The sequence below is a fragment of the Ctenopharyngodon idella genome, chromosome 10 (genome assembly GCF_019924925.1).
Source record: "Ctenopharyngodon idella isolate HZGC_01 chromosome 10, HZGC01, whole genome shotgun sequence".
Classification (NCBI taxonomy): Eukaryota; Metazoa; Chordata; class Actinopteri; order Cypriniformes; family Xenocyprididae; genus Ctenopharyngodon; species Ctenopharyngodon idella.
Genome location: NC_067229.1, coordinates 6,863,119 through 6,887,142, shown reverse-complemented (window position 1 = coordinate 6,887,142; position 24,024 = coordinate 6,863,119). Strand labels below are relative to the sequence as shown.

At 35.9% G+C, this 24,024-nt stretch overlaps 1 protein-coding gene across 4 annotated transcripts in view; it reads left to right on the top strand.

The window, feature by feature from the left end:
- insrb (insulin receptor b) overlaps positions 1-24,024 on the top strand; it is a 134,026-nt gene that overhangs the window by 53,710 nt on the left and 56,292 nt on the right. The window contains exon 4 of one of the 4 annotated variants that reach the window (XM_051910251.1): positions 2,184-2,306. The exons of the other annotated variants lie outside the window; for them this stretch is intronic. Within the exon in view, the coding sequence (XP_051766211.1) occupies positions 2,228-2,306 (79 nt within the window). The 5' untranslated portion in view covers positions 2,184-2,227. The remainder of the gene's footprint in view (positions 1-2,183; positions 2,307-24,024) is intronic. 4 annotated transcript variants of the gene reach the window in all.

The following is a 24,024-nucleotide window of genomic DNA, read 5'->3' as shown; positions in this document are numbered from 1 at the left end:
TGTGAGAATTCTATTGAGAACAGAAAATGACAGCAAAGCACAGGAAATGACATGAGCGGTCACCATCTGACAGGTGTGTATGTGGCTGGGTTGATAAAGGGGGGTGGGAATAATCTGATCACAGAAATCATTTTGGATTACTGGTGTTAGAACTGTCAGTATATGAGCTCTTGTATAACAGATAGATTAATCACAGCTTTAAAGCAAGCAAGATGTTCCGTTCCTGAGTGCTTTCACAGATTAAACTGTCCAATTAAATTACATTTATGTTTTAGGCAGACGCCTTCATGTCACAGTGACTTCAGTGGCAAATCATCGCCTTCAATGTTAGTACGTTAACAGTCATCATATCTGTTCAAACAAGTCAGTGAAATCAGAGACAGGTTATGACTAAAACCAAAAATCATAAAAAAATTAATTGCTTAAAAATGAAATAACGTTATATAAAATAAAATGAAACCTTAAAAATTATTATATTATTTAATCTAGTTGCCAAAGAAACATTTTTATTTTATTTTCATTTAACTAATGATGTGTTTCAATAATTAAAACTAAAACTGAAATATAAGTTAATAAAAAACATATAGACATTATATTATATTATACTATATTATATTATTATTATTTTATATTATATTTAGTGCTGTCAAATGTATTATATATATTATATAATATTGATATGTTTTATATATTTACAAAATTTTATGTTAGATGCGATTAATCAATTTGACAGCACTAATATATTATATTATTATTTTTTAATTTTTGAAAAGTTCACATTTTTAAATATTATTTCTTTATCAACTAACATTGAATACATATATTTTAATTGATAGATCAAAATATAATTTTTATATATTTTTAAAATAAATTTAATATAAATTAATTATTTTTTACATGTAAAATACTTCATGGATTCAAATTTCAAGTACCAAAATTCTTAGTCTTAAGCCTTATATACCATGGAAAAAGCGTCAATGTATTTAATTCTTGACTCTTGCTTTCTCTTTAAGTGGGTGTAACAGACTCCATTCCAGCAGCCATGATCCGCTGCGATCCGCTCCGTGTTTTCGGCTTCACTGCTGCTCTACCCCAGCTGACTGGCAGTACTTGTTTACTGGTGGAGGTACACAGGGAGAGACGAGAGGGAGAAAACCATACCGCCGACAACACGAGAGAAGTTTTTTTCCCACTTTCAGCCCATTCCCACGCCAATGAGTTCATCTAAACCGCACACTGGGGTTTTGTGGACGGAATTGAGTGGTTTTATGGGCAGGCCCGACACGCGTTGGACGCTGGTCTGTTGATTAACGTGGAAGATTAAAACGCAACGCGACCGTGACGCGCGTACGCTCACACACTTCGGGAGCATTGTGCTAGAAGCAAAGGCTTTAGGGAAATATCCATATTTTTATTTGGCTCTCAACGCTTTGAAAATACACAAACGTGTGTGGATACTTAATTTTAGGGGACGGTGGCTTATCTGACAGCGGAATAGCAAAAAAGCTCTTTTGGTTTATATGCATGTGTATATGGGGACGAGGAGATGCCCATTTTTTCTGATAAGAACATTTGGCAAAACATGAAACGACCTGTGGAATAACGCCTACATTTTGCTTCTGCCCTCAGAGACATTAAAATCTGTCAAATTATTGGAAATTTTGACTATTGGGAAACATCTGCAAGCTTTTCTGAGAACTGTGGATTTTTTCCCCTTTTTTGAGGCAACCTGGGCTACCATACTCTTATTAATTTTACAGGAATTTGCGAACTAAAGCAGGGGTATGAAAAAGTTGCAATGTACTGTACCCTTAAGGGTACCTCATTCCTAGAAGTGTGGGGTTGATTCCATGGAAGAAATGCATGGACGTTTTTCATGCCTGATCTACTGAAAGCAGAGATGCATCTGAAAAATCGTTCAAAATGATTTTTATTCATTTACTTTTCACTAGAGTGCAAGATCATGTTATTTAATAGTAATTTAACCCGTGCTGTGTAGGCAACAACTACTTAAACTGAACATTATTTTTTAACTGAAGCACGCTGGACCCCTGGGTCCCCTTCTTGGGGGGTCTCATTTAAGTTGTCGCTGGGATTGAGACTTTATTGGCCTGGATATAAGCTAATTAACGTTTTATTTTCTTTTATTGATTTTTTTTTTTTTTTTTCTGGACACGCCAGAGGTGGATTTATTTTTCAAGAAAACTAAAACGTGTCGCGAGACATAATGCGGCTGGACACATCTGTGGTTGTTTTGGTCACTTTCGCCTACATCGTGTGCCTCTGCGGATCGCTACATGGAGAAAGTGAGTAATAACACGCTTTAATTCACAAAATGTTGATATGTTATTCCGCTGTGTGTGTACTATTATAGTTTACAACTGAGGGGACTTGTGGAATTCACTCCATGTATACTTCTGGCAGCTCCGACGTGTTGGCGAGGGATGTTGCATCATTTGTTTGTTTTTAAATTGCCTTTTGTGTTGAACATGGATATTTCTAAGCCGTTTTATAAATAGTTTATTTTATAAAGGTACAATTTAGGTCATTTGTAGAATGAAATATTATTTATTTTTTCTGTAGTTAAACGTATGTTTTATACATCGTTCCCCCGGTTCCTCTCAAAATGGACTGCTCCTTAGGCCTGGCGTTCTTTGCGTCAGCCCGAAGGCCAGATTAGCGCTCGTGACTGGACTCGGCGGGATTCGCGAGCGCGCGCACGCCTGGATTCCAGTCACGGAGACGCACACGCACGTTCTTCACGTTCGATGTGGAAGCGTGTTGTAAACAAGTTGAGGCCCTAAGAAGATTCCCAGATCCCATAATTGCAGGATTAGCCTACATTGGTTTTCTTTCTATCTGTATTTCCAGAGATGTGTGCTCGTCTTCTGTATGACATCAATTAATAATTGAGAAGGAAAAGAATGTTGCTTGCGTGCACAATATTGTACTGTAAGATATTTTAAGCTTTGTGTGGGAGTACCTAACTCTTTATAATCATTTTTAATTCTATATAGTTCATGTTTTGATGATAATTTATATGAATTATCATTATATCAAACATGATATCATATTTAACAGAACAGTGGTTTGTTTATATTTAAATCAGTGTAATATTTATTAAAATAAGTTATTCATATTAGTTCTTGTTAATTGTATTGTAAGTCATTAACAAAAAAAGCTTTGACCAGTGGTACATTTATCAAATCATATGTTATTTATAATATATTGCCATTATATTGGCCATTGGCTACCTTATATGTATATACATATGTACATGCAAAAGTTACTATAAAGCGCTATCAGGTTTGTGCTAAATTTAATTTTTATATTCACAATTTTTCTCATTCATGTGTTAAATGGAGTAGCTTCAGCACACATTTAGTGAGATCCTGTATTGCTGTGAAATATATAGCTACTATATCTAAACCCCTTCAGCTTTTCCATTTCTGAACATGATTTTAAATTTAGGATAGGCACTTTTATGGGCACACTTAGAATCGTCGCCTGTTAATGCTTTTTAGAGCTGCCGTCTCAAGAAAGTGCTGGACTGATGCCTGCAATAAGTAACATGGTGTTATAAATAATGGTCTGGGAATAATTGGATCTTCCCTATTATAGGGAACTGTTGCATCCCAGCGATCCATTTGAACTGTAGATTGGGAAAACATGAGGTGTTTGCAGATGGCATTATTTTTCTAAGAGAAACTTGATAAACCTTCATGCAATCTTTTTGTTTTTCAGGTAAAGAATCTTAGCAAGCTTTGCTCTATTTGAAACCATCCCCAGTGGTTCCAAATCTGAGCCAGTCTTTTAAAGTAAACTCTCCCGTCATTGTTATCTACGGTTGAACTCGAGAATATTAAGATGTCAGAATACGTTGTAATAGTTTTAACATTACCGTTGGCCTCTTTAACTCCATGGACCTGTTTGGGATCTTCTGACACTCTGTAGTTTGCCTTGGTATGTCTCCCAGAATTCCAGGAGTGTGGAATGTCTTTGAAGTGGCCCACCCTGTAGGTGCTCTTGCCGTTGAGGGTTTTGGGACTCATTTCGGCGTCTGCTGCCTGCTGACCTCTTGTCTTCCAGGTCATGTATCTGAACATTTGCCATGTAGCATGTGAGCTCTATGTTCAGCTCTCCGAATCTCCAGGGTGGGCTTTTTCTCAGGAAATCGGAGCATTTTCGCAGGCTTTTTTCGCAGGTGCATTGGTGTGTGGCCATTTTCTTGAGGTTGTTACTTCAAAACTGATTTTCATACATTCACGTACAAGAACAAACTTTAAATACATGCATAAAATGTATGCATTATTTAAAAAAAAAAAACTAAATTAGTTATTAAAATCTCTGTATTTATTGAAAAAAAACTGATTTTAAATATATAATGTAAATTTCATAAATCATTTATTATAAAAAATAATGTACAAATGTTGCTGTTTTTCTTTCAAAAAAATTGTGCTTGGGAATTGTTTAACTGAAGATAAACAGCATTTGTGTTTTTTTTGTTTTTTTTTGCAAAGAAAACGATTGTTAATCAATTAATCAGTTTTTTTGTTTTTAAATCACACTTTTTTTTGCTCATAGTTTGTGCAAATCAAGACTTTAAAAATATTTTAACATTTTTTATATATATATATATATAAAATATTTTTTTTGAAGTATAACAATTTATTTTTTATGGAAAAAGGCAGCGATCCTTTTTGATACTGATTATATAACTTTTCACATTAAGTTTTATGATGGTGAGAAATCAAGGAAATAGCAGGTGTTATAGATTAGACCGTTTTAAGCCATTCACGTTACACTCTTTTCTGCTTGTGATCTTGTTACAAACACATCAGTTTTAACTCCGTATCCTCGCTTTACCATGTCAAGATGTTCCAGGGCATGAACGGAGCAACCTGCCCTTATTCCACCTCGCAGGGGCCGTAATTTCCACATTGACGTATTCGACTGACCTGTTGACTTGTTCAGTCTTAACGTAGTCACGCCCCTACTCAATATTCATTGACTAAAGATTCAAGGCAGCTTGTTTCTTTTATTGACACAGTTCTCCATGTTGGGTTGTTGTGGGCCACAAATGAGGTCGATGCCTCTTACAACATGCCTGAAAAATCTGACCTGATGAGCTGGTTGCTGTTTGTATCCGTCCGGCTTTATCTGTCAATGATCTCATGCCATAATGTCTCTGTCAAACCATGCTAGCAATGCAGGGATCAGTAAGCGTTGAGTTGGGATCCTTTCAGCACATGAGAGGGTGGAAAGACAGCTTGTCTCGAGCATTTGTGTGCTTTAGAGAATTTTGGCAGCTCTGTTACGCTACCTGATGGGTTACATGTACTTTGAGAACAGTTTTTTTGACATTAATTATTAATCAAATCCCAATGTAAGGGTGAAATCAAAATGGAAGTTTTTATTTTTTTTAATTTTTTTTTTTTATTCCATGTCTATTATTTTGGAGGCCAATCTCTTCATTTTAGTGGCTTATTGCTTTTATAAAACGGCGGCAACATCAATATGTTAAAAGGCTCAGATCAGAATAAACAATTGTGTAAAACTTTACAATAAGGTTCCATGTAGGTTAGTTTACCCAAAAATGAAAATTCTGTCATTAATTTCTCACCCTTATGTCGTTCCAAACCCGTAAGACTTTTATTCATCTTCCGAACACAAATATCTTTTTGATGAAATCTGAGAGATTTCTGTCCCTCTATTGACAGCTATGGGACTACCACTTTGATGCTTCAAAAAGTTCATAAAGAGATCGTAAAGCTAAATCATATGAATCGAGTGGTTTAGTCCAAATTTTCTGAAGAGACTTGATCGCGTTATATGATGAACAGATTTCATTTATTTCATTAAGTCTATTCACAAATAGACTTTTTTCATTAAAGCATTGTAAGCCATGAACCAAGCCAATTAGCTACATATGAATCATAACATTACAAACTTTAATTTGAAGCAAAAAAGTATTTGAAAATTGGACAAAAATGACAAAGGTACAAGACTGTGTACTTAAAGACTTTAGTGAGGGAAAGAACAATAATCAAATGAAGCATTGAGAACAGCATAATGGAATTGAAAATTGAGAAATATAAAACTACTCGTTTAAAAGTGTTGATTATATATAAAAACAATATATTTTAAGTTTGCTGCAATATATGCATATATATTCAGACATTTAAATATTTTGAGAGTGTAGAGATCGACTCGATTACATCATTCGCAGTGCTTTGTGGGAGTGGGCAGAGTTAACGAGATTTTTTGGTGTGTTTTGCTTTTGACTATCTGATTGGTGTAATTTTCAGTACAGCATCATGGGTAATGTAGTTTTTCATCACAACATCCACTGTTAACATGATTATTTTACAACTAAGTTTAAATAATGCGGGCTGACGGCTTCAACAGCAGCAAATACTAACACTCAACAACCTCGTAGCTCACAGTAAGGCTGTCTTTAAAGGTTTTGAAGTTAAAAATCAATTTCCCCATGAAGAAAATGAGTTTTTGCTTCTGGAACCCGACTGTTGCACTCTATAGGTTGTTTACCGTTGCCTAGCAACATAACAACGTAACCTACAGTAGTACATCAAAATGTGTTATCACAGTTGTGTTCATCATAATTTTTAACACAGTCTCATTGGAAAAACGTACCTGTGTCAACATTTTTGCAAAACGCAAAATGCTTACCAATACGTACATATCACTGCAGTTTCTAACAGAAATGAACACCTAGAGGCAGTAAAACAGCAAGCACTTTTAATCGTTTTCACACACAATTATGATTACAGGGCCAGATTATGGATTAATAAAGACTTGTTTTCACGCGGCTCCTTGCACAATAATGTTATGACCCCAAAACACTTTTTACCATAGTGCATGTTTTGTAAACGAATATATTCTGCATCACTTACCCAGCTCCAGATGTTCAGTTTTACTGACGTAACAAGCTTGCTTGATAGCTTAGCTGCCTGGTACTGAATTGTACTCGGGTTCGAATTCCATGAAAGATAAGTCACGGTAAAAGAGCTCAATGACAAGAGTTCAAAAACAAGCTAAAATGCCATGGTTACGACTGCGTTTTTATGTCACATTTGCTTTTGTTAACAGGTAGGGTAGGTTTAAGGTTTAGTGTAGGTGTACGTTATTAATCGTGATGGAGCATTAAGCTTTTAGCGCCACTCACTGGACATTGCTGGACAACTGCGGTGATATGTGCAAACTCCAACATAATAAAACATTGCCATATTCACGTTCATCTGTTACGGAAAAAAACTAAACACGCTTTTAGCGCCACTCACTGGACATTTCACTTCGAAACTGTCACGAAACGTGGACGACGCAACGTATTTTGCGTTTTGCAAAAATGTTTGACCCAGGTACGTTTTTCGTTTTTCTTGATCATTTTACGATGACTTCAAATGTGGCTCATCCAATCAGAATTTAGAGTCTGAACTATTTTTCCCCTTCAGATGCAGAAAGTTATTACATTTTGATGAAAGATTCTGAAAATAAACTTTCTTCATTATAACATGTAGTGATGACTTGCACACAATAAGACCAAATTTAAGTCAATTTTGATTTTTTTGTTGTCTTTCAAGTGGTCATAACTACACTATATTACCAAAAGTTTTGGTATCCGTAGGGTTTAATATGGAGTTGGCCCACCCTTTGCAGCTATAACAGCCTCAACTCTTCTGGGAAGGCTTTTCACAAGGTTTAGGAGTGTGTTTATGGGAATTTTTGACCATTCATCTGGAAGCGCATTTGTGAGGTCAGGCAGTGATGTTGGCGAGAAGGCCTGGCTCGCAGTCTCCGCTCTAATTTATCCCAAAGGTGTTCTGTCGGGTTGAGGTCAGGACTCTGTGCAGGCCAGTCAAGTTCCTCCACACCAAACTCGCTCATCCATGTCTTTATGGACCTTGCTTTGTGCACTGGTGTGCAGTCATGTAGTAACAGGAAACTGTTCCCACAAATTTGGGAGCATGAAATTGTCCAAAATGTCTTGGTATGCTGAAGCATTAAGAGTTCCTTTCACTGGAACTAAGGGGCCAAGCCCAACCCCTCAAAAACAACCCCACACCATAATCCCCCCTCCACCAAACTTTACACTTGGCACAATGCAGTCAGGCAAGTACTGTTCTCCTGGCAACCGCCAAACCCAGACTCGTCCATGGGATTGCCAGACAGAGAAGCGTGATTCGTCACTCCAGAGAACACGTCTCCACTGCTCTAGAGTCCAGTGGCAGCGTGCTTTACACCACTGCATCTGACGCTTTGCATTGCACTTGATGTAAGGCTTGGATGCTGCTTGTCGGCCATGGAAACCCATTCCATGAAGCTCTCTACGCACTGTTCTTGATCTAATCTGAAGGCCACATGAAGTTTGGAGGTCTTTAGCTATTGACTCTGCAGAAAGTTGGCGACTTCTGCGCACTGTGCGCCTCAGCATGTGCTGAGTGACCCTGCTCTGTGATTTTACGTGGCCTGCCACTTCGTGGCTGAGTTGCTGTTGTTCCCAATTGATTCCACTTTGTTATGATACCACTAACAGTTGACCGTGGAATATTTAGTAGTGAGGAAATTTCACGAATGGACTTATTGCACAGGTGGCAACCTATCACGGTACCACGCTTGAATTCACCGAGCTCCTGAGAGCGACCCATTCTTTCACAAATGTTTGTAGAAGCAGTCTGCATGCCTATGTACTTGATTTTATACACCTGTGGCCATGGAAGTGATTGGAACACCTGAATTCAATGATTTGGAGGGGTGTCCCAATACTTTTGGCAATGTAGTGTATGTTGAAATACAGTAGCTGAAATATAGAGGGGTTAAATATATTGAAACTAAATTGTTATTTTGAATGATGATGTTTTTCCTCAGTGCTTTGCACTGCTAGGGCTGTTTTTAGAGGAAGTATTGTACAAAATAATTTAATGGGTGAAGACCAGCTCCTTTTTCTTTATTGAACTGCATATCTCAATGTGTGTGGCTATTCCCTCAATTACAGAGCCATAAATGTGAGCGATACTCATCTTTATTCTGCCAATAAACCTTTCAACAAGGTTAAGGAGTGACATTAATTTGTTTTACTTTGTGGTAAATTAAATTAGTTTTTTTTCTCCCTTCTCACTGCAAGTAAATATTATCAGATAGTTGAGGGGCAAGAGATTCTGAAGCAATGAATGAAAACAAGCTTTAATCACCAGGTTTTCATTTCGAAGAAGTTCCAAAAACCCTACATTTTATGTCATATTTTCAAAATTCAGAGTTAAAAAGGTGTCTAAATTCTGAAATGTATTGTTGTACTTGAATGTTTTGCAATCTCTAAGTTATTTTGCAGATATTTCTGTTTAATTAAAAAGTGACCAAATTACAGATAGTTGGGTTACACTTTAGTTTAGGGTCCAATTCTCACTATTAACTATGACTTTTGCCTCATTAAACTCATAATTACTGCTTATTAATAGTTAGTAAGGTAGTTGTTTATTTTAGGTATTGGATAAGATTAAGAGATGTAGAATATGGTCAGGCAGAAATTAAGGCATTAATATGTACTTTATAAGTAAAGTACTAATAAACAGCCAATATCCTAGTAATATGCATGCTAATAAGCAACCCTAAACTAAAGTGTTTGAGTGTACAATTTCTCAGTTTAGCATAATTAGCAATGTTGTTAATATTATAACCTCAGTTGTATGTGCAACAAAACAAGAGTTTATTAAATTATATTTAGTTTGCTTAAGGATAAATGTGGGCTTTATGAAATTTAACATTTAAGTCAACAATTTCAATACTTATCCTTTTTTACTTTCTTAAATGTTTTTGGACTTACTGTGAACAATTCATTGCTGCACGTTATTCTTAAGAAAAGTTTTGTCTTTTTGAAAACTTAGATTTTTCCTCATTGAATATCTTTGAATTTTCACTCAGAAATATGCCATGGAAGTAAAAAGGGTTGCAACTGTTTCATTTTGACTTCAATAACATCTCAGGTTTCGGAGCCATTTACCAAGTGGTTTAGGAGTGAATACTAATTGAGTGCTTTGTTTGATTTGATTTTTTTTTTTTTTTTTCTCTGTTGGATCTAGACTTTAAATGTTTAAAGTCTTCTTCAGAAGAGTCAAACTCAGATCTTGTCAAGTAATTTTACATGAAATTAACTGTCGTTTTATGCTTTGCTCTGTTCTCAGCTTGAAATCTCATTGCCTTCAGCCTGACCGCATTAGGAGACGTAGCTGAAGATGAAGAATTAGATCATACTCTAGCAGGATGCCGTCCAAGTCTTTGTTGTTCTCGTAATCTTGTGTGGAAGCGTAGGTCTTTAGTCCTTTAACTGGATTGCGTTTAGAGCCTTTATATTGGATTGCTCCACCTGTTTTACTCTCTTTGTAGAGGTGTGGGATGAGAAATCAGAGGTTATTTGGTTTATTTTTAGTAATTTCTCTGGCACTAATGCTGCAGACCATTTTACAAAAGTGAACATTCTCGTCGCTGGGCCACGTTCCCCACCCGAGGCCAAAAGCACGGGTGTCTTTGTGAGGTTGTGGCTGTGTGCCCAAGCGCTGCTGTCAGACAGCACGTCGTCCCAGAGTTTTTCTCATTTAAGGGGAGGTGAGAGAGTTCACTGTCATCCACGGTTTTTTTTTTTTTTTTTTTCCTCATACAACACGTATTTGCAGCCATCCCTGCCTGGATAACACATAAACAATGCCTGAATACAATAATCCGGGCCTGTATGGTTTGTAAGTGTGAACACAAACTCATTCACCTTTATCGCCTGCTTGTTTTCGTCCAGTGCAGTTACGCATAAATAATGTTTGGAAGGGAAACTTAATGGCTCAAGCTCTGATGTTTTTTCTTTATATAGCTTTTACACTACAAGTTTTGCCCTACTTTTAATTGAGAAAAAGGGAGACTACAGTTGTAAAGTCAACATGAAATTGTTTCTTACAAGTTACATCTGTACCATATTGGATTTCCTAATTTAATGATTTTGACCAATATTGGGTTTTTAATTGTGGATGGTAATTTCCTCTATTTTTGCATTTAGATTACATTTGCTGCCATCAAACACTCACTTAAAGTTAACCTTCAGGAGCAATGACGCTGTTAAATGTAATCTTAAAAATTAATATACTTTTTCACATTGTACATTATAATGCTGTGATGCTTAAATTCACTTGTAGTATTTTGTAATTTTAGTGTCTTTTGTTGTTGAATAGCATCACATTTTGATTTAATTTTAACTTTAAAGTACACTGTAAACCTGAATAAGTTGGCAAAACTCAAAAAATTTGAGGCAATCAGTTGCCTCAATTTTTAAGTTAAGAAATTCAAAGTTTAAGCAAGCAGAACTGGCAGATTTTTATTTTGTACTTAAACATTATAATTGTACTTATCTTGAAATGTTTGAGTACATTAATTCATTCATGTAACTTAAAATTATCATGTAACCTCAATATAAACATTTTTATTACTGTAAACTTAATTAGCTATAACAAGCTAGTTCAGAAAATGCTAATTTGCTAACATGTTAAGACACTCTTCTAAATTAGCATAACAAAACATTAATCACTACTAAATCTCCCACTTAACATTAATCCTGTGCAAAAAAAACATTATATAACACTTAAATTTAGCATTTACTCTCCCTTTCGAGTGCCATGGGCAAAGCATGCTGGGAAATAGAAATCCCAGCCCAGTTTCAGTTAAATTTAAGTTTGTCTAAATTAAAAGTAATAAGTTCATAAAACTCAAAACAATGAAAGAGTTCAGTTTACTTAAAATATATCAGTTCTGTGAACTTGAAAGTAAAAGAAAGTACTCATAGAAGTTAATTTGACTGAACTAATTTGTTTAATTTAAGTTTGTCATACTCAAACCAATTAATTATTTTGAGCGTTAGGGTTTACAGATAACATGCAGGAAAAGTTTCATTTTAAAACAATGTGTTGGAATATCTGCACTGAAAAAAATGGTGTGTAAAAATGTTCACTCAGAAATTGTTAGTAAATTACAAAAAAAGGCAAGTAACAGTTTCAATTAAACCTGAAATTTTGATGTATAAAAACAGAAGTTGTAAAACGTACTCCAATAATCTAATGATTTAAAAAATTAGTGTGCAGTGTGCAGATTTATTGCAATTAATGCAGTTAGCTTTTCTTTTGCAGTGACAACATCTCAAAAACAACTAAATTAGTTTATCCAGTCAGATGTGATGCACACAGTTTGTTTTTGGAGTCTTTGCATTCAGCCATTCATCACCTTTTCACAGCCATAATGCATCATTTTTGACAGCAACATTTTGTGACGCAATTTTGCTCACAACGTTTTAGTCTTTCTTTGTGTCAGATGCTTCAACGTGAGAGGAAAACTTCAGAAATGTGTCCAAACAGCGAGCCAAGCACAGAGGCGACGGCTCATACTGCACTTGGCAGCCAATCAGGGCAAGAAATTAACCGTGGTTTACTACAGTGGCAAAGGAAACAGTGTATCTATTGTTAATAAAGTAAAGTACATTCGCCAGGCTTTATTTGTTTGCTTTGGTTAGTCCCTTTTTCCCTTTTCATGTACTGTGTTACGTCTTGTTTTAAAGCCGAAACGTTTGAGTCGTCCGTCAAGTGCCCAACTGCCCATGAGATACTTGAAGAGGCTCACGTAGATGGTGGGATGCTTGGAGGATAGCGTCACAGCAGAAACACCAAAACTATCCGTTTATTCATATTGTATCGCAGAAATGTTTCCATGAATTGGGCTTTTATTGTGTAGCAGGCGCTACTGTGTTGTCAAGTAAATCCAAATGTTTGTCTTTCAGAATATGCAATGTTTTGACCTGGTTTGTGGCTGTGCTTTGGTTTTTGGATCTGTTAGGTCCATTGAGCCGACAGTGAGTGATTTGTGGGTTTACTTTTTCTGCAGTCTGCAGGTTCTGTACGTGTCCCACCTTGCTTGGGTTAAGGATATCCAGAATGGAAAAACCAACACGCTCCCGTGTGTTTGAAAATCTTTTAGAAAACTGTTTAGTGTCCAGGGAAGTCTAACGGGAAAACAAGTAGTGGAAATATTAGTTGAGCTGCGTAATGAATTGATAATTCATTGCTGTCTAATGCTGCAGGTACATGTTCAAAAATATTCGTAAATGCTTGAATATCGGACGTTGTTTATGAAGGGGCTCCTCTATGCTATGAAAAATTTTGTAGTGGAGAAATTTGTGCTTAAGGATAGTGCAGCGAAATTAATAACATTTGACAGTTTCACTTAGAGATGCATTTCTGTTTTGTTCTGTTTGATTATATACATTTTTTCGGCTCTAGCTGGCTTTGTAAGTTTCAGTTTGATTGATTCTGTTCAGTTTTATTCAGTTCTTTCCATTTCTGTTTGATTCTGCTCAGTTTGATTCAGTTTTTTTTATTAGAATCTTTGAAAAAACTTAAACTTGAAATACTTCTGGTTTTATTTGTTTCTGCATGATTCTATGCAATTAGGTTCCATTTGGTTCTATTTGTTTTTGATTGATTTTCTATTTTGTTCTAGTGAGTTCCATTTGTGCTTGTTGAATTTTCTGTTTCTATTTGATTTGGTTCATTTCAGTTCTGTTTGTGTCTGTTGGATTCTATTTTTTTTTTCGGTTCTCTGTTCTTTTCTTATTTTACTCTATTCGGGTTTTTTGTTCTTTTTTTTATTTCTTTCTCTGTATCTTTTGGATTCTGCTCTATTCGGTTCTATTAGTTTTTTTTGAAGATCATCCAACTACTTTACGGTTCTACCTAGGAATGCACCGATGTATCGGCCGCCGATATGTATCGGCCGATTTTTGCTCAATTTACAACCATCAGCATATCAGCTGTAGCAGGAAAAAGGCCAAAATAACAAACCGATGGTTTATTAATTAACTGTGTGAAGGCACTGAGCTGTATGATGACTGTTACATAATCCTAGCGCTGCTGTCTGTGCTTTAAAGTTCATCAAATAACAAAACCTCGCACACTATTCTTGACTAAATAACTTTTGTAACTTTCATAAGTGTAGCGGACCCCATCCGAATGATGACCAAAACTTTACTGATGTTTTATTAAGTTTATTGCGTCCGTTTTCACTCTAAACAAATCACCACAAAAGCTAAACATTACAGAGCACAAGAAGTGCGCATTAAACCCTCTCTCTCTCCATTGCATTATCATCAACATACAGCGAATTACTCAAAACACTTACTACAACTAACGGTTAACAAATACATACAGATCTTATACCTTTTCTGCGGATGCTTAATAAACGGATAAACTTTAAATCTGCAAAATATCTCTGAAGAACTGCGTTCTCTCCTTGTCAGTCCGTAGACTAGAACACCCGTCAAAATAAGAGTCACGCCTTAGTGCAGATCTCATACATATTTAAACTTACAAAAAATATTAAAGTATACAAAAACAAATTAGAAGATTAATCACAATAAAGTCTGTTACAATAAAGGATTAATATGTATATATTATTGAGTGAAGAATATGCAGTGCTATTTTACATTTGTTTACTTTATTTCTGTACCTGAAAACTATTAAACCTACCTAAAAAGCACTGTTTATTTCATATGTATCTTTGTTCTGTTGTCTTTATGTAGGTATTCTGAATGTTAAATGGATCCAATCCATGTTCATTAAAAATTATTTGATGATGCAGCAATAAACCTGCTAGTATATTTTAATGCAGGTGTTTTTGAACTTTGCTTATTTAAAACATGATCAAAATACTATTTTTCTATTTTGATGACAAAATTTCAAATAAGAGAGGAAGTGACAAATATCGGTATCGTCCAATAATTGTTTGTTAAAATCGGTATCGGCCCCAAAAAATCATATCAGTGCATCCCTAGTTCTACCTGATTCTATTCATTTGGGCTTCATTTGGTTGGATTTTATTTTTGATTAATTTCTATTTTTTTTTTCTCTTCTTCTTCTTCTGTTCTCTTTTGCTTTATTATGTTTGTTCTGGATTTGTTTGTGTCTGGATTCTGTTCTTTTCGGCTCTCCTCTTTTCTTTATTTTTTTTTTATTTCTATTAGGTTCTATTTTGTTCTTTCTGCTTCTGTTTCGGTATCTTTTGGATTCTGTTCTATTTGGTTCTATTAGTTTCTTTCAAAACAATCCAAATACTTTATGGTTCTATTCAGTTTTACCTGATTCTGTTCAGTTGGATTCCATTTGGTTCAGTTTTATTTTTGGTTGATTTCTATGTGTTGCTTGCCAGTTCTTTTTGTGTTTGTACTGTTTGCCTCTTTGGTTCTTCAGTTCTGGTTTTGTTTGTGTCTGTTGGATTCTGTTCTTTTTAGTTCTCCTCTGTTCTTTCATTTATTTTTTATTTTAATCTATTATGTCTATTTGATTCCTTCTGGTTATGTTGTTTATGTTAGATTCTGTTTTGTTTGGTCCTGCTTGATTTTGGTTTGGTTAAATATTTTTTCCATTTCCGTTTATTTTGGTTCTGTTATGGTCTGTTTAATACTTTCCTATTCTGTCCAGTTTGGTTTTATTGAATGCTTTTCTGTTCAAACATTTAAATAATTTTTTTCCGATTCCGTTCTAAAGGGTTCAGTAGAGTTCTTGCTTTACCCATAATGATCACACGCCACCCAAAGCTGCTTCATGATGAGCCATAGAGTCTGACAGAGCGTGTGGGTTTATGGGTAGACGTGGGCTTACCCAGCAGCAGTCAGTCTGAGCTGGTGGTCTCCAGAACAGACAAACAGCCCATTAAATTGACCTGTCTTTCCCTGCAGACGCTCAGCCGCTCCTCTCCCTGCGGTAACTGTGTGGACTGATTCCAGAGACGGCAGGGGAGGGGCCACACTGCAATGGCCATATTCATCTCGCACAGTCTCACCCAAACACGCAGCGCCCATCAGCACTCTGAATGAGGAATTGATCAATATTGGCTTTTGTCTCCTTGGATCTTTGCAGCTTTTCTTCCTTAGCTGCATCCTGCTTTCAAGATGCTGTGGAAAAAAATAACACTCGTCCTGCGGTTGCTGTATGCGACCACGTTAGCAGCAAACGCTGATGAGATTGTGCGTTTCACGCGGCATGGCGGTGAGGAGCTTAGTGTTTGACGTAACAAAACATTGTAATAATCCTTTATAGTCTCCCCCCCCCCAAATACACACACCACGTTGTGTAGTGTAAATCCTCACGCATGTTCGGTAGCATTTGTCGTCATCTGTTGGTAGAAACGTGTTTTGTTTTTTTTTTTTGTTTTTTTGTTTTTTTCTTTTCAGGGGTGTCGACGCAAAACACACTTGTGTGTTCAAATATGACACAACAAAGTGAAACAGAATGGCACAAAACACACTTTAGCTTGACACGTGACGTTACCTTAACCCCTTGAGCCCTGAAAGCATTTTTAAAGTTGTTTTTTCTAAATGACATACACAAAAGTAACTCCAAAACTATAGCAAGGAGAATCAAAAGGTAGGTATCGTTTGATGATAGAAAACTTTTTAAATTTTTAGAAAACATAGATTTTCATTACATTTGAACATTCTCATGCTGATAAACTGCTGATAAACACAAAAATATGTATGTTTTTACTGTATTTTTACATATCTTATTTGACATTCAATAACTCAGGAAGGAAATAAGGTAGGAGGACAATTCTTTTTGATGAGGGTCCACTACATGTGAGCTGCATCTGGGTTAAAATTTTGTGGTGATAACATAAAGTAATCAAAAGTTGCAGCATTTGGAACCAATGTAGCTTTTTTGTCTAGCCTTTGACGCCCCCTAATGGTCATTTTTAAAATTGTTGTTTCTCAGTGAGGAATATCTCGTGATTGTCGCGATGGATTTTGTTGATTTTTAGATTAATTTTAATCGGGAGCATCTACTGTAAGTAATGGTGTGCCATTTTCTACTATCTGTGCATGTTTTATGAAGTTATGAGCAAAAAAAGTCACGTGAAATCTACATATTTGATTTTAGTTAGCACCTGTGGGGTTTTATGTGTCGTAACTCCATGAGGAATATCTCGTGATCAACTCAATGGTTTGTTGATTTGAACTCCTTTTAATTATGAGAATCTGCTGTAAATAATGATGTGCCATTTTCCACAATCGAAGCATGTTTCATGAAGTTACGAGTGAAAACGTAAATGACATAAATGCCGCATTCGTATGTTATTTACATATGGGTCTTGCGGGGCTTCACGTACAAAAATGCACTCAAGTTTAGTCAAAGCCCAAAACAATTATGCTTGTTGTATTCTACTCCATGAGACCTTTCAAATGACATATAACACATGACTATCTGAGCTGTATGATGTTTTTGACACATTGCAGTACATGGTACAAAAAAGTATTTCATGAATTGTGAAAACATTTTTTTTCCCTTTTTCAGCAGATAACTTGGCAATACTTAGGAGTTAACCGAAGTGGCTTTATTCATTGTTAAGTTCAGACTCTAAGCTTTCAAACAACACCTATTTTGTGTTGATCAGTGCAGTAGTTTTGAATGTTTTGGTGTTAATGTGATGCCCTACTTTTGATTTTTTTTTTCATCCAAAATTTGCCAAATTCCGCAAATGTTCTGTAATATTGTAAATTCCATTTTAATGACTGGATTGCCCAATTCCATCCGCATTTGCTGCATTGCAGAAATTAAAAAAGGCCTATAAGTTACCTGAATGATGATGATATTTTAAGCTAGGCTAGCTTAATTTCACTAAATATTTGGAGTCTGACTGTAATTTTCATGAAATTTATTGATAAAGGCAATGACTTGCACGCAACTTCTTAGAGAGGGTTTATTGCGCAGACCGTGTGTGATGTCAACACATGACTCATTAGTACTAACACTTACTATTCTAAATATCATTTTTAAAAAAAACCCTTTCTACGTGTACAGTACTAGACTAACTGGGACTAGTCACAGCACATATTGTTTCCCTGTTGCCTTGATTTGCTTCTATTGCTCTCCTCATTTGTAAGTCGCTTTGGATAAAAGTGTCTGCTAAATGATTAAATGTAAATGTAATGTAAAAATACTCAAATATTTATGCTTTGAGCATCACACGCTCAATTTCATGCATTACGTTCTGAAATGTGCTTGTTTGTGTTGCATTCTTAGACACAAGGGGCACTATTGTTGAAATTGTCCTTTTTTTTTTTTTTTTTTTTTTTTTCCCACAAGGTCACAATTTAAAGAATCTTTTTGTTAGCACCTCAGTAACGCAAGAACTGTGTACAACCGGACCATCGGTTGTGTGTTTGCGTACAAGAATTCATATTCAAAATGTTTCTGACCTAACTGGTGGACTCAAAAATTCTTGGAGAAATTAAAAATCTAGATCTAGACCTCGCTAAAATGGTTGCTCTTTAAAGGCGTGTTAGAAACATGGCTGCCTCCTCTGGATTTGAAAGAAATAGCCGAATAGTCAAGATGCCAGATCCCATCTGGTTTTGGAGCAGTGTGCTATGAGGAGCATACCTCTGCTGTCGGAAGCCGCGTCCCCGATGACCCGAGGGCCTCGTAGCTGCTTTTAGAAGCACTAGGAAATGTGTTCTAGTGTCTCTTCAGCGTTAATGGGGGCAGAAGCCTTTCAGAAAGAGCGTAATTACCCCACAGCTATTGATATTTGATGCACTCACTGTTTCACAATAAATTTTTGCTCAAAAAGCATGTTGCTACAAATTGCTTTTTGAACAGAATCCATGTTCTTGTTTGTCATGTGCAACTTGGATTCCTGACAGATAAATCCTTTTGGGTTTTTTTTTTTTTTTTTTTATAGACCTAGACTGATTTTTTTTTCCTGTGTTTAGGCTAAAAGCATTTTCTGCTGGCCAAAAGCTAGCCTAAATAAAAGCCATTCGTTCCATTGCTCCTACTTGGGACATGATTGCATGATGCAGAAAATTAAGATGTTCTCGAGCTCGAGTTTGAGTAGTTTAAGCTCTCTGAACACCTTTTTCCATTTTAATGGACGTTTTCTGTACCTTCTGTTTGTGTTTGTTGGAAATGGTAATTTAATTGGCTTTTAATTTGTTGTGCATAATCAGCAATACTACTACCAATGGGCTACTTGACAACATTTTAGTAGTCAGAGGGATTAGTCAGTCAGAGTTTTGCACAAACTAACAGACCATTCTCTGTAATAGCTTATGTAAACTAAACTGAATGTTTGGAAATAGACGCATTGCATTGTGGGAAGCAGAACCTCAGCACCTCTTATAGAGCTGTTGCTTCATTTTATCTTAATGCGTGAATCTTAAGAAAACTGTCAAGAAATATCTGGCTCTAATTTCACCCCAAAAATCTTTTATTTTACTCGCCAGATTTTTTTTTTTTTTTACATGGAATGCAAGAACAATGCAATTTTATTTAACATTAAAAACACAGATAGCAGCAGGAATAGTAGGCTGCTGTCACTTTAAGACTAATGCACAGATCCACACATGGGTATACTTTCTCAACTGTTTACATTCACTAAAGATATAACTTTACTAGGTTTACTAGGATACTCTCAAAGACTGTGAAATTGTCCTTTCAAGTGCAAGATATTCAGTATTCACGTGCTGTCAGACTCAGGTTTTCTGGGTGCGCGCAAGTTTATCTTTTACATTTTCTTGTGCTTTTGCAAATTGGCAAGGCTTAAAACACATGCAAATGATACACTTTCATGACGACACAGCACAGGTCCGATCGGGGTGGTGACAGCCAGGCATGTACTCTCTCTTTCTCTCACGGTGAGTGCGCGGGTGTGAGAGAAAGCAACAGAGGGCGCTCTCAGCCAAGCGTCGATGCGTAAAGCTCAGCAGGCAATGAAATTATATCTGCACTAAACTTATTTTTTGCCTCTAACTCAATTACAGGTGACTGAAAACTTACAATTTACTAGCCGTTGGCTATTAAAAGATATTTTTTTAGTCGCTTCTCGTGAAATTTGGTCACATGATCATTGTAGAGGGTTGTATTATGTTAATAAAAAACATTTTTTAACTTGCTATTAAGTATATGCATATTTTTTTTATTACTTTTATTTTAATATGTTCCTTGGAGTTTATAATGTTAAGTCATGCACCAAAAAACTAATACATGTGCAGAAAAATTATTATTTTGACTGTCTGAAATGATCCACTTTTATGTAGTGGCTACTTTGTGTAGACTTATTGCTTTAGAGGAAGTCATATGCAAATGTTTTTGCCCATTTGATGTCACAGTGCTTGATAACATAAATGCTTCTATTTATAATGAGGAGGACGTTTTGAGCTATGAAACGTGCAGGATGTTTTAATGGTAAAAAGAGCTCTTATATGTCAAAAGATCAAGGAAATTTTCGATTTCTCATGACCCCTTCAACAAAAAGTAATAATTAATGCATAATTTATATTCATTTCTTTTTCTTTCTTTTTTTAAACTGTCAACTACAATTATTATGCATCCTGGTAATATTTGTTGTACCAATTTTATTGTTGTATTAAATATATGATGAAAATGTATAGGATGAATTGCATTACTCTGTTATTGCTTTTGAATTTGCGCTCACTTTTTACTTTGCTTTCAAATTTCGTGGTCACGCGTAGGCTACTCTTTACTCTGAGGTATTGACTGCACATTTCACCAGATATTTGTCAATGACACTAAGGATTTGTTGCACAGCAAATCCTCCATCGTCTTGTCGGTCATCTCTCCTCACTATCATCACGTAATAAATAAAATCTGACTGCGACTCTGCATCTCGTGCTGTATAGAGCAGAGCAGACGCTTTGTTTATAATTGTAACGTCCATTGTCCAACGGAATTAAATGGTTTTTATTTCTATAAAAAGCAGAAAGACAGTGGGGCGGTGCCGCAAATGTAATCGGTGTACGGCCGAACACCTTGTAACACCAGGAACACAAATTACATGAACTTTATCTTTATCTTTGTTTATAACTAATAACTTTAATTTTGTGGGAAGACCAAGGCAATGCAAGTGAAGATTAACTAAAGCAATCGCTTCTCTGAGCCTCCATGATCTTCCTGACATGTGGTGTAAGAGCCATCATGCTCCAATTTCCAAGCGCTAGTCACTATTGCTAGAAGCATATTAAATTCTCCATTGGGAATGTGATGCTAAAAATAAGGAAGCATCTCATTATGTAAACAGTGGGATATTGTAGCTAAGACATTGATGGTCATTTCTGATTGCGATCGTCACATTTATCCATGGCTACTAAATTTTCTTGTCAAATAAAGCCAAAATGTGCAAAGGTTTTGCCGTTCACTTTGAGTGTGAAATTGAATCCTTGAGTGGGTGTTGAAGGTTGAAGCCTCTCGATTGCCTTGCAAGATTCCTCCCTCGAGCCTCATTTCCAGCCCTGTTATGGAAGTCACATTTCCAGTGGCATTGTCTGGGTGTGTGTTTGTGTTCACATAAGAGGCTATTGGCACATCTATTCATGCGTGTGATCGCTAACCGTCCTGCTCGCGTTACGTCATGGATAGCGAGGCTCATGTTACAGCTTAAGTGTCCCCCTTTTATTCGGCCCGATGTGTGCCGATGGGGAAAAAAATGTTTTTAACCTGCAGCGCCCCTTTGATGGGCCCCTCGTCTTTGGTGTGGCCCTCGGCCCTTATGTAAACTCACAAACGGCCCTGCTTTAGTTTCTCAGAAGCTGTTTGCAGTTGGCCCAGATCTATTGAGAAGATTTTGGATAGGTGACCTTCTGATTCAACCAAAAAAGCTTTGCAGAATGAATCAACCTTCAGATATGCGGTTATAAAACTGTTCCTGGATGCTGATTGGCCAGTGTTATTTTAGTATCATTTAAGATACTTCATAGTTTTATTTTTATATTTTCTTTTTTCATTTTACTCACATTTTTAGTAATTTTTTTTTATTTTTATAAATATGTCTATATTTTTTATTTTTATTTTAAAGTTAATATACTGTACTGGCTATAGCTGCAATATATATTTTTTTTATTTAAAGCAAAAAAAAAAAAAAAAAAATGTATGGTTTAGTTTTAGTAGTTAACTATAATAACCCTTTGATTGGCCAATACAACAATCCAGTTATGCTAAAATACACAATATGGATAAATCATGTTATAGTCGGTGCTATTGTGAGGTACTATTTTAAATTAATTTTTTTTTTTTTATTTTAATCTTTTTTTAAAAAAATTCCCCACTAAACTGTTTAGCTTAGTTTTGCTAATTTTCAGTTTTCAAGAGTTTTCTTGTTTCAGTGTGTTTGGTTTTCATTTTAGTTTGTTTTATTATTTTAGGGCTGCCAAAGTTAATGCGATAACTGTTACCTTTTAAACGTGTTTAACACCATTAAACTTCTCAGCAGTGTACTGTTATTGAGTGGCATTTTCATGTTTAATGCTGGCATCAAAAGTTTTATTATATACTGTACCATATATCTATACGCCTAAAATTCAAATTAATTTGTTGGCAGTTTTATTTTAGTTAGTTTTAGTTAAGTTTTCCAGTTTTTTTTTTTTCGTTTTATTCCATTATTTTCTTTTTGTTAGCAGAATTTTTATCCTTAATATTTTCATTATGCAATAACAATTTTTCAAAACCAGCAAGGCATTTGAGGCTGTGCTATTTTGTGAATATATTCCAACTATAGCGCAACCTCTCACATTGTTTAAAAAAAAGGTCACCTGGTTTCTTTTCTGCAGTTCGGCAGCGTCGGTTGACCCTCATAGCTGCAGTCAGGTGCTATTTAGATGCCGTGCGACTCATCTCTATGCGTTTGAATGCAAAGCTGTTACTTTCACAGTTGTCTGCGCCCTGGTTGATGGGTTTCATGATAAGCACCAGCGCTGTGTTTCAGACGCTGAGTTGCCACCTCAACACACTGCCGGTTGTTTATCTGTAGATCTTTCTAGATATTCATGCACTAGTTGTTGCTTGCTTTCTACTACTGTACTGTAGTTGAAGTTTTTACATTGTTGACCTGTATATACTGCAGGTCTTTTATTTCATGTACAACAGCAAGAAAGTTTTGCTCCACTGTTTTGCTGTTCGGAGTTGTTGTCGATTAGCTCCATCTGTTTCAGTGCTTACATGGAGTTTGTCATTATTTCGTCGCACATTACCCAGTAAGCATTACTAGACCAGCTGCAGCTTCTTTTCGGCATCTAAAAAGCCCCCCTGTTCATTCCCAGAGCGTGGCGTAAACAGGCAGCAACTTAAAACCTGACGTCACTGCAGTGACACCTATAAATCAGGACCCTAAATGACGGCTAAGTGTCCGTTTTCAGTCAGGCTGAGGCAGGACGCTTCCCGCTCTCCATAAGGATGAAGAGCAGTTTAAGTTGTTTAGCGAACAAGAAAAGGGGAAGTTTGGAAAGTGTGTGAACAGACGAGTGCATGAGGTCTCATGCGATTACACAAACAAGCTCCATATCTGTTTACAGCCGACCTTGGAAATGTTGACCAACACAATAAAATGTAACCTTGTCCTCATTCAGATCTAAGCGCTTTCAGGGCTCCACACTAACATTTTAGAGCAGTAGCACCGGTGCCACTAAGTTCTGCAGATGGTGGCGTCAGCACCTGATTTTGTTTGTTTATTTCTTGGAAATGCACATTTGACAGTAAAGCATTGAGATGTAGAGAAAATTAACTTTTAACAGTAACCTAGCAAAAACCTAATTTTATAGGGAAAATTTTAAATATTCTACTCTTATTAAATATACCATTGTTCTTCTATAGTATCACACTGAACTGATCAAAAGCTTATAAAAGGAGCGCTCTGCTTGCTTTGTGTAATTCAGTCGCAATTTGAAGAAAGTTTGTTTTTCTTGTGACTTTTTCTGCTTCATACTTCAGTACAAAAAAGTGCCCAGCTTTGACAAAAATTGATTTCATGATTTGATATTTTATAATGTGATTATGTGATTTCATAATGTTTATATATAAACTCAGAAGCAAAACATGAAAAAAGTATTTATCAGGGAGTGGAAATGGCTAATAAGCCAATAAGCGCTCCTCTGCCGCCATCTACTGGCTATAGTGGTAATTTCATGTCTTATTTTTAAAT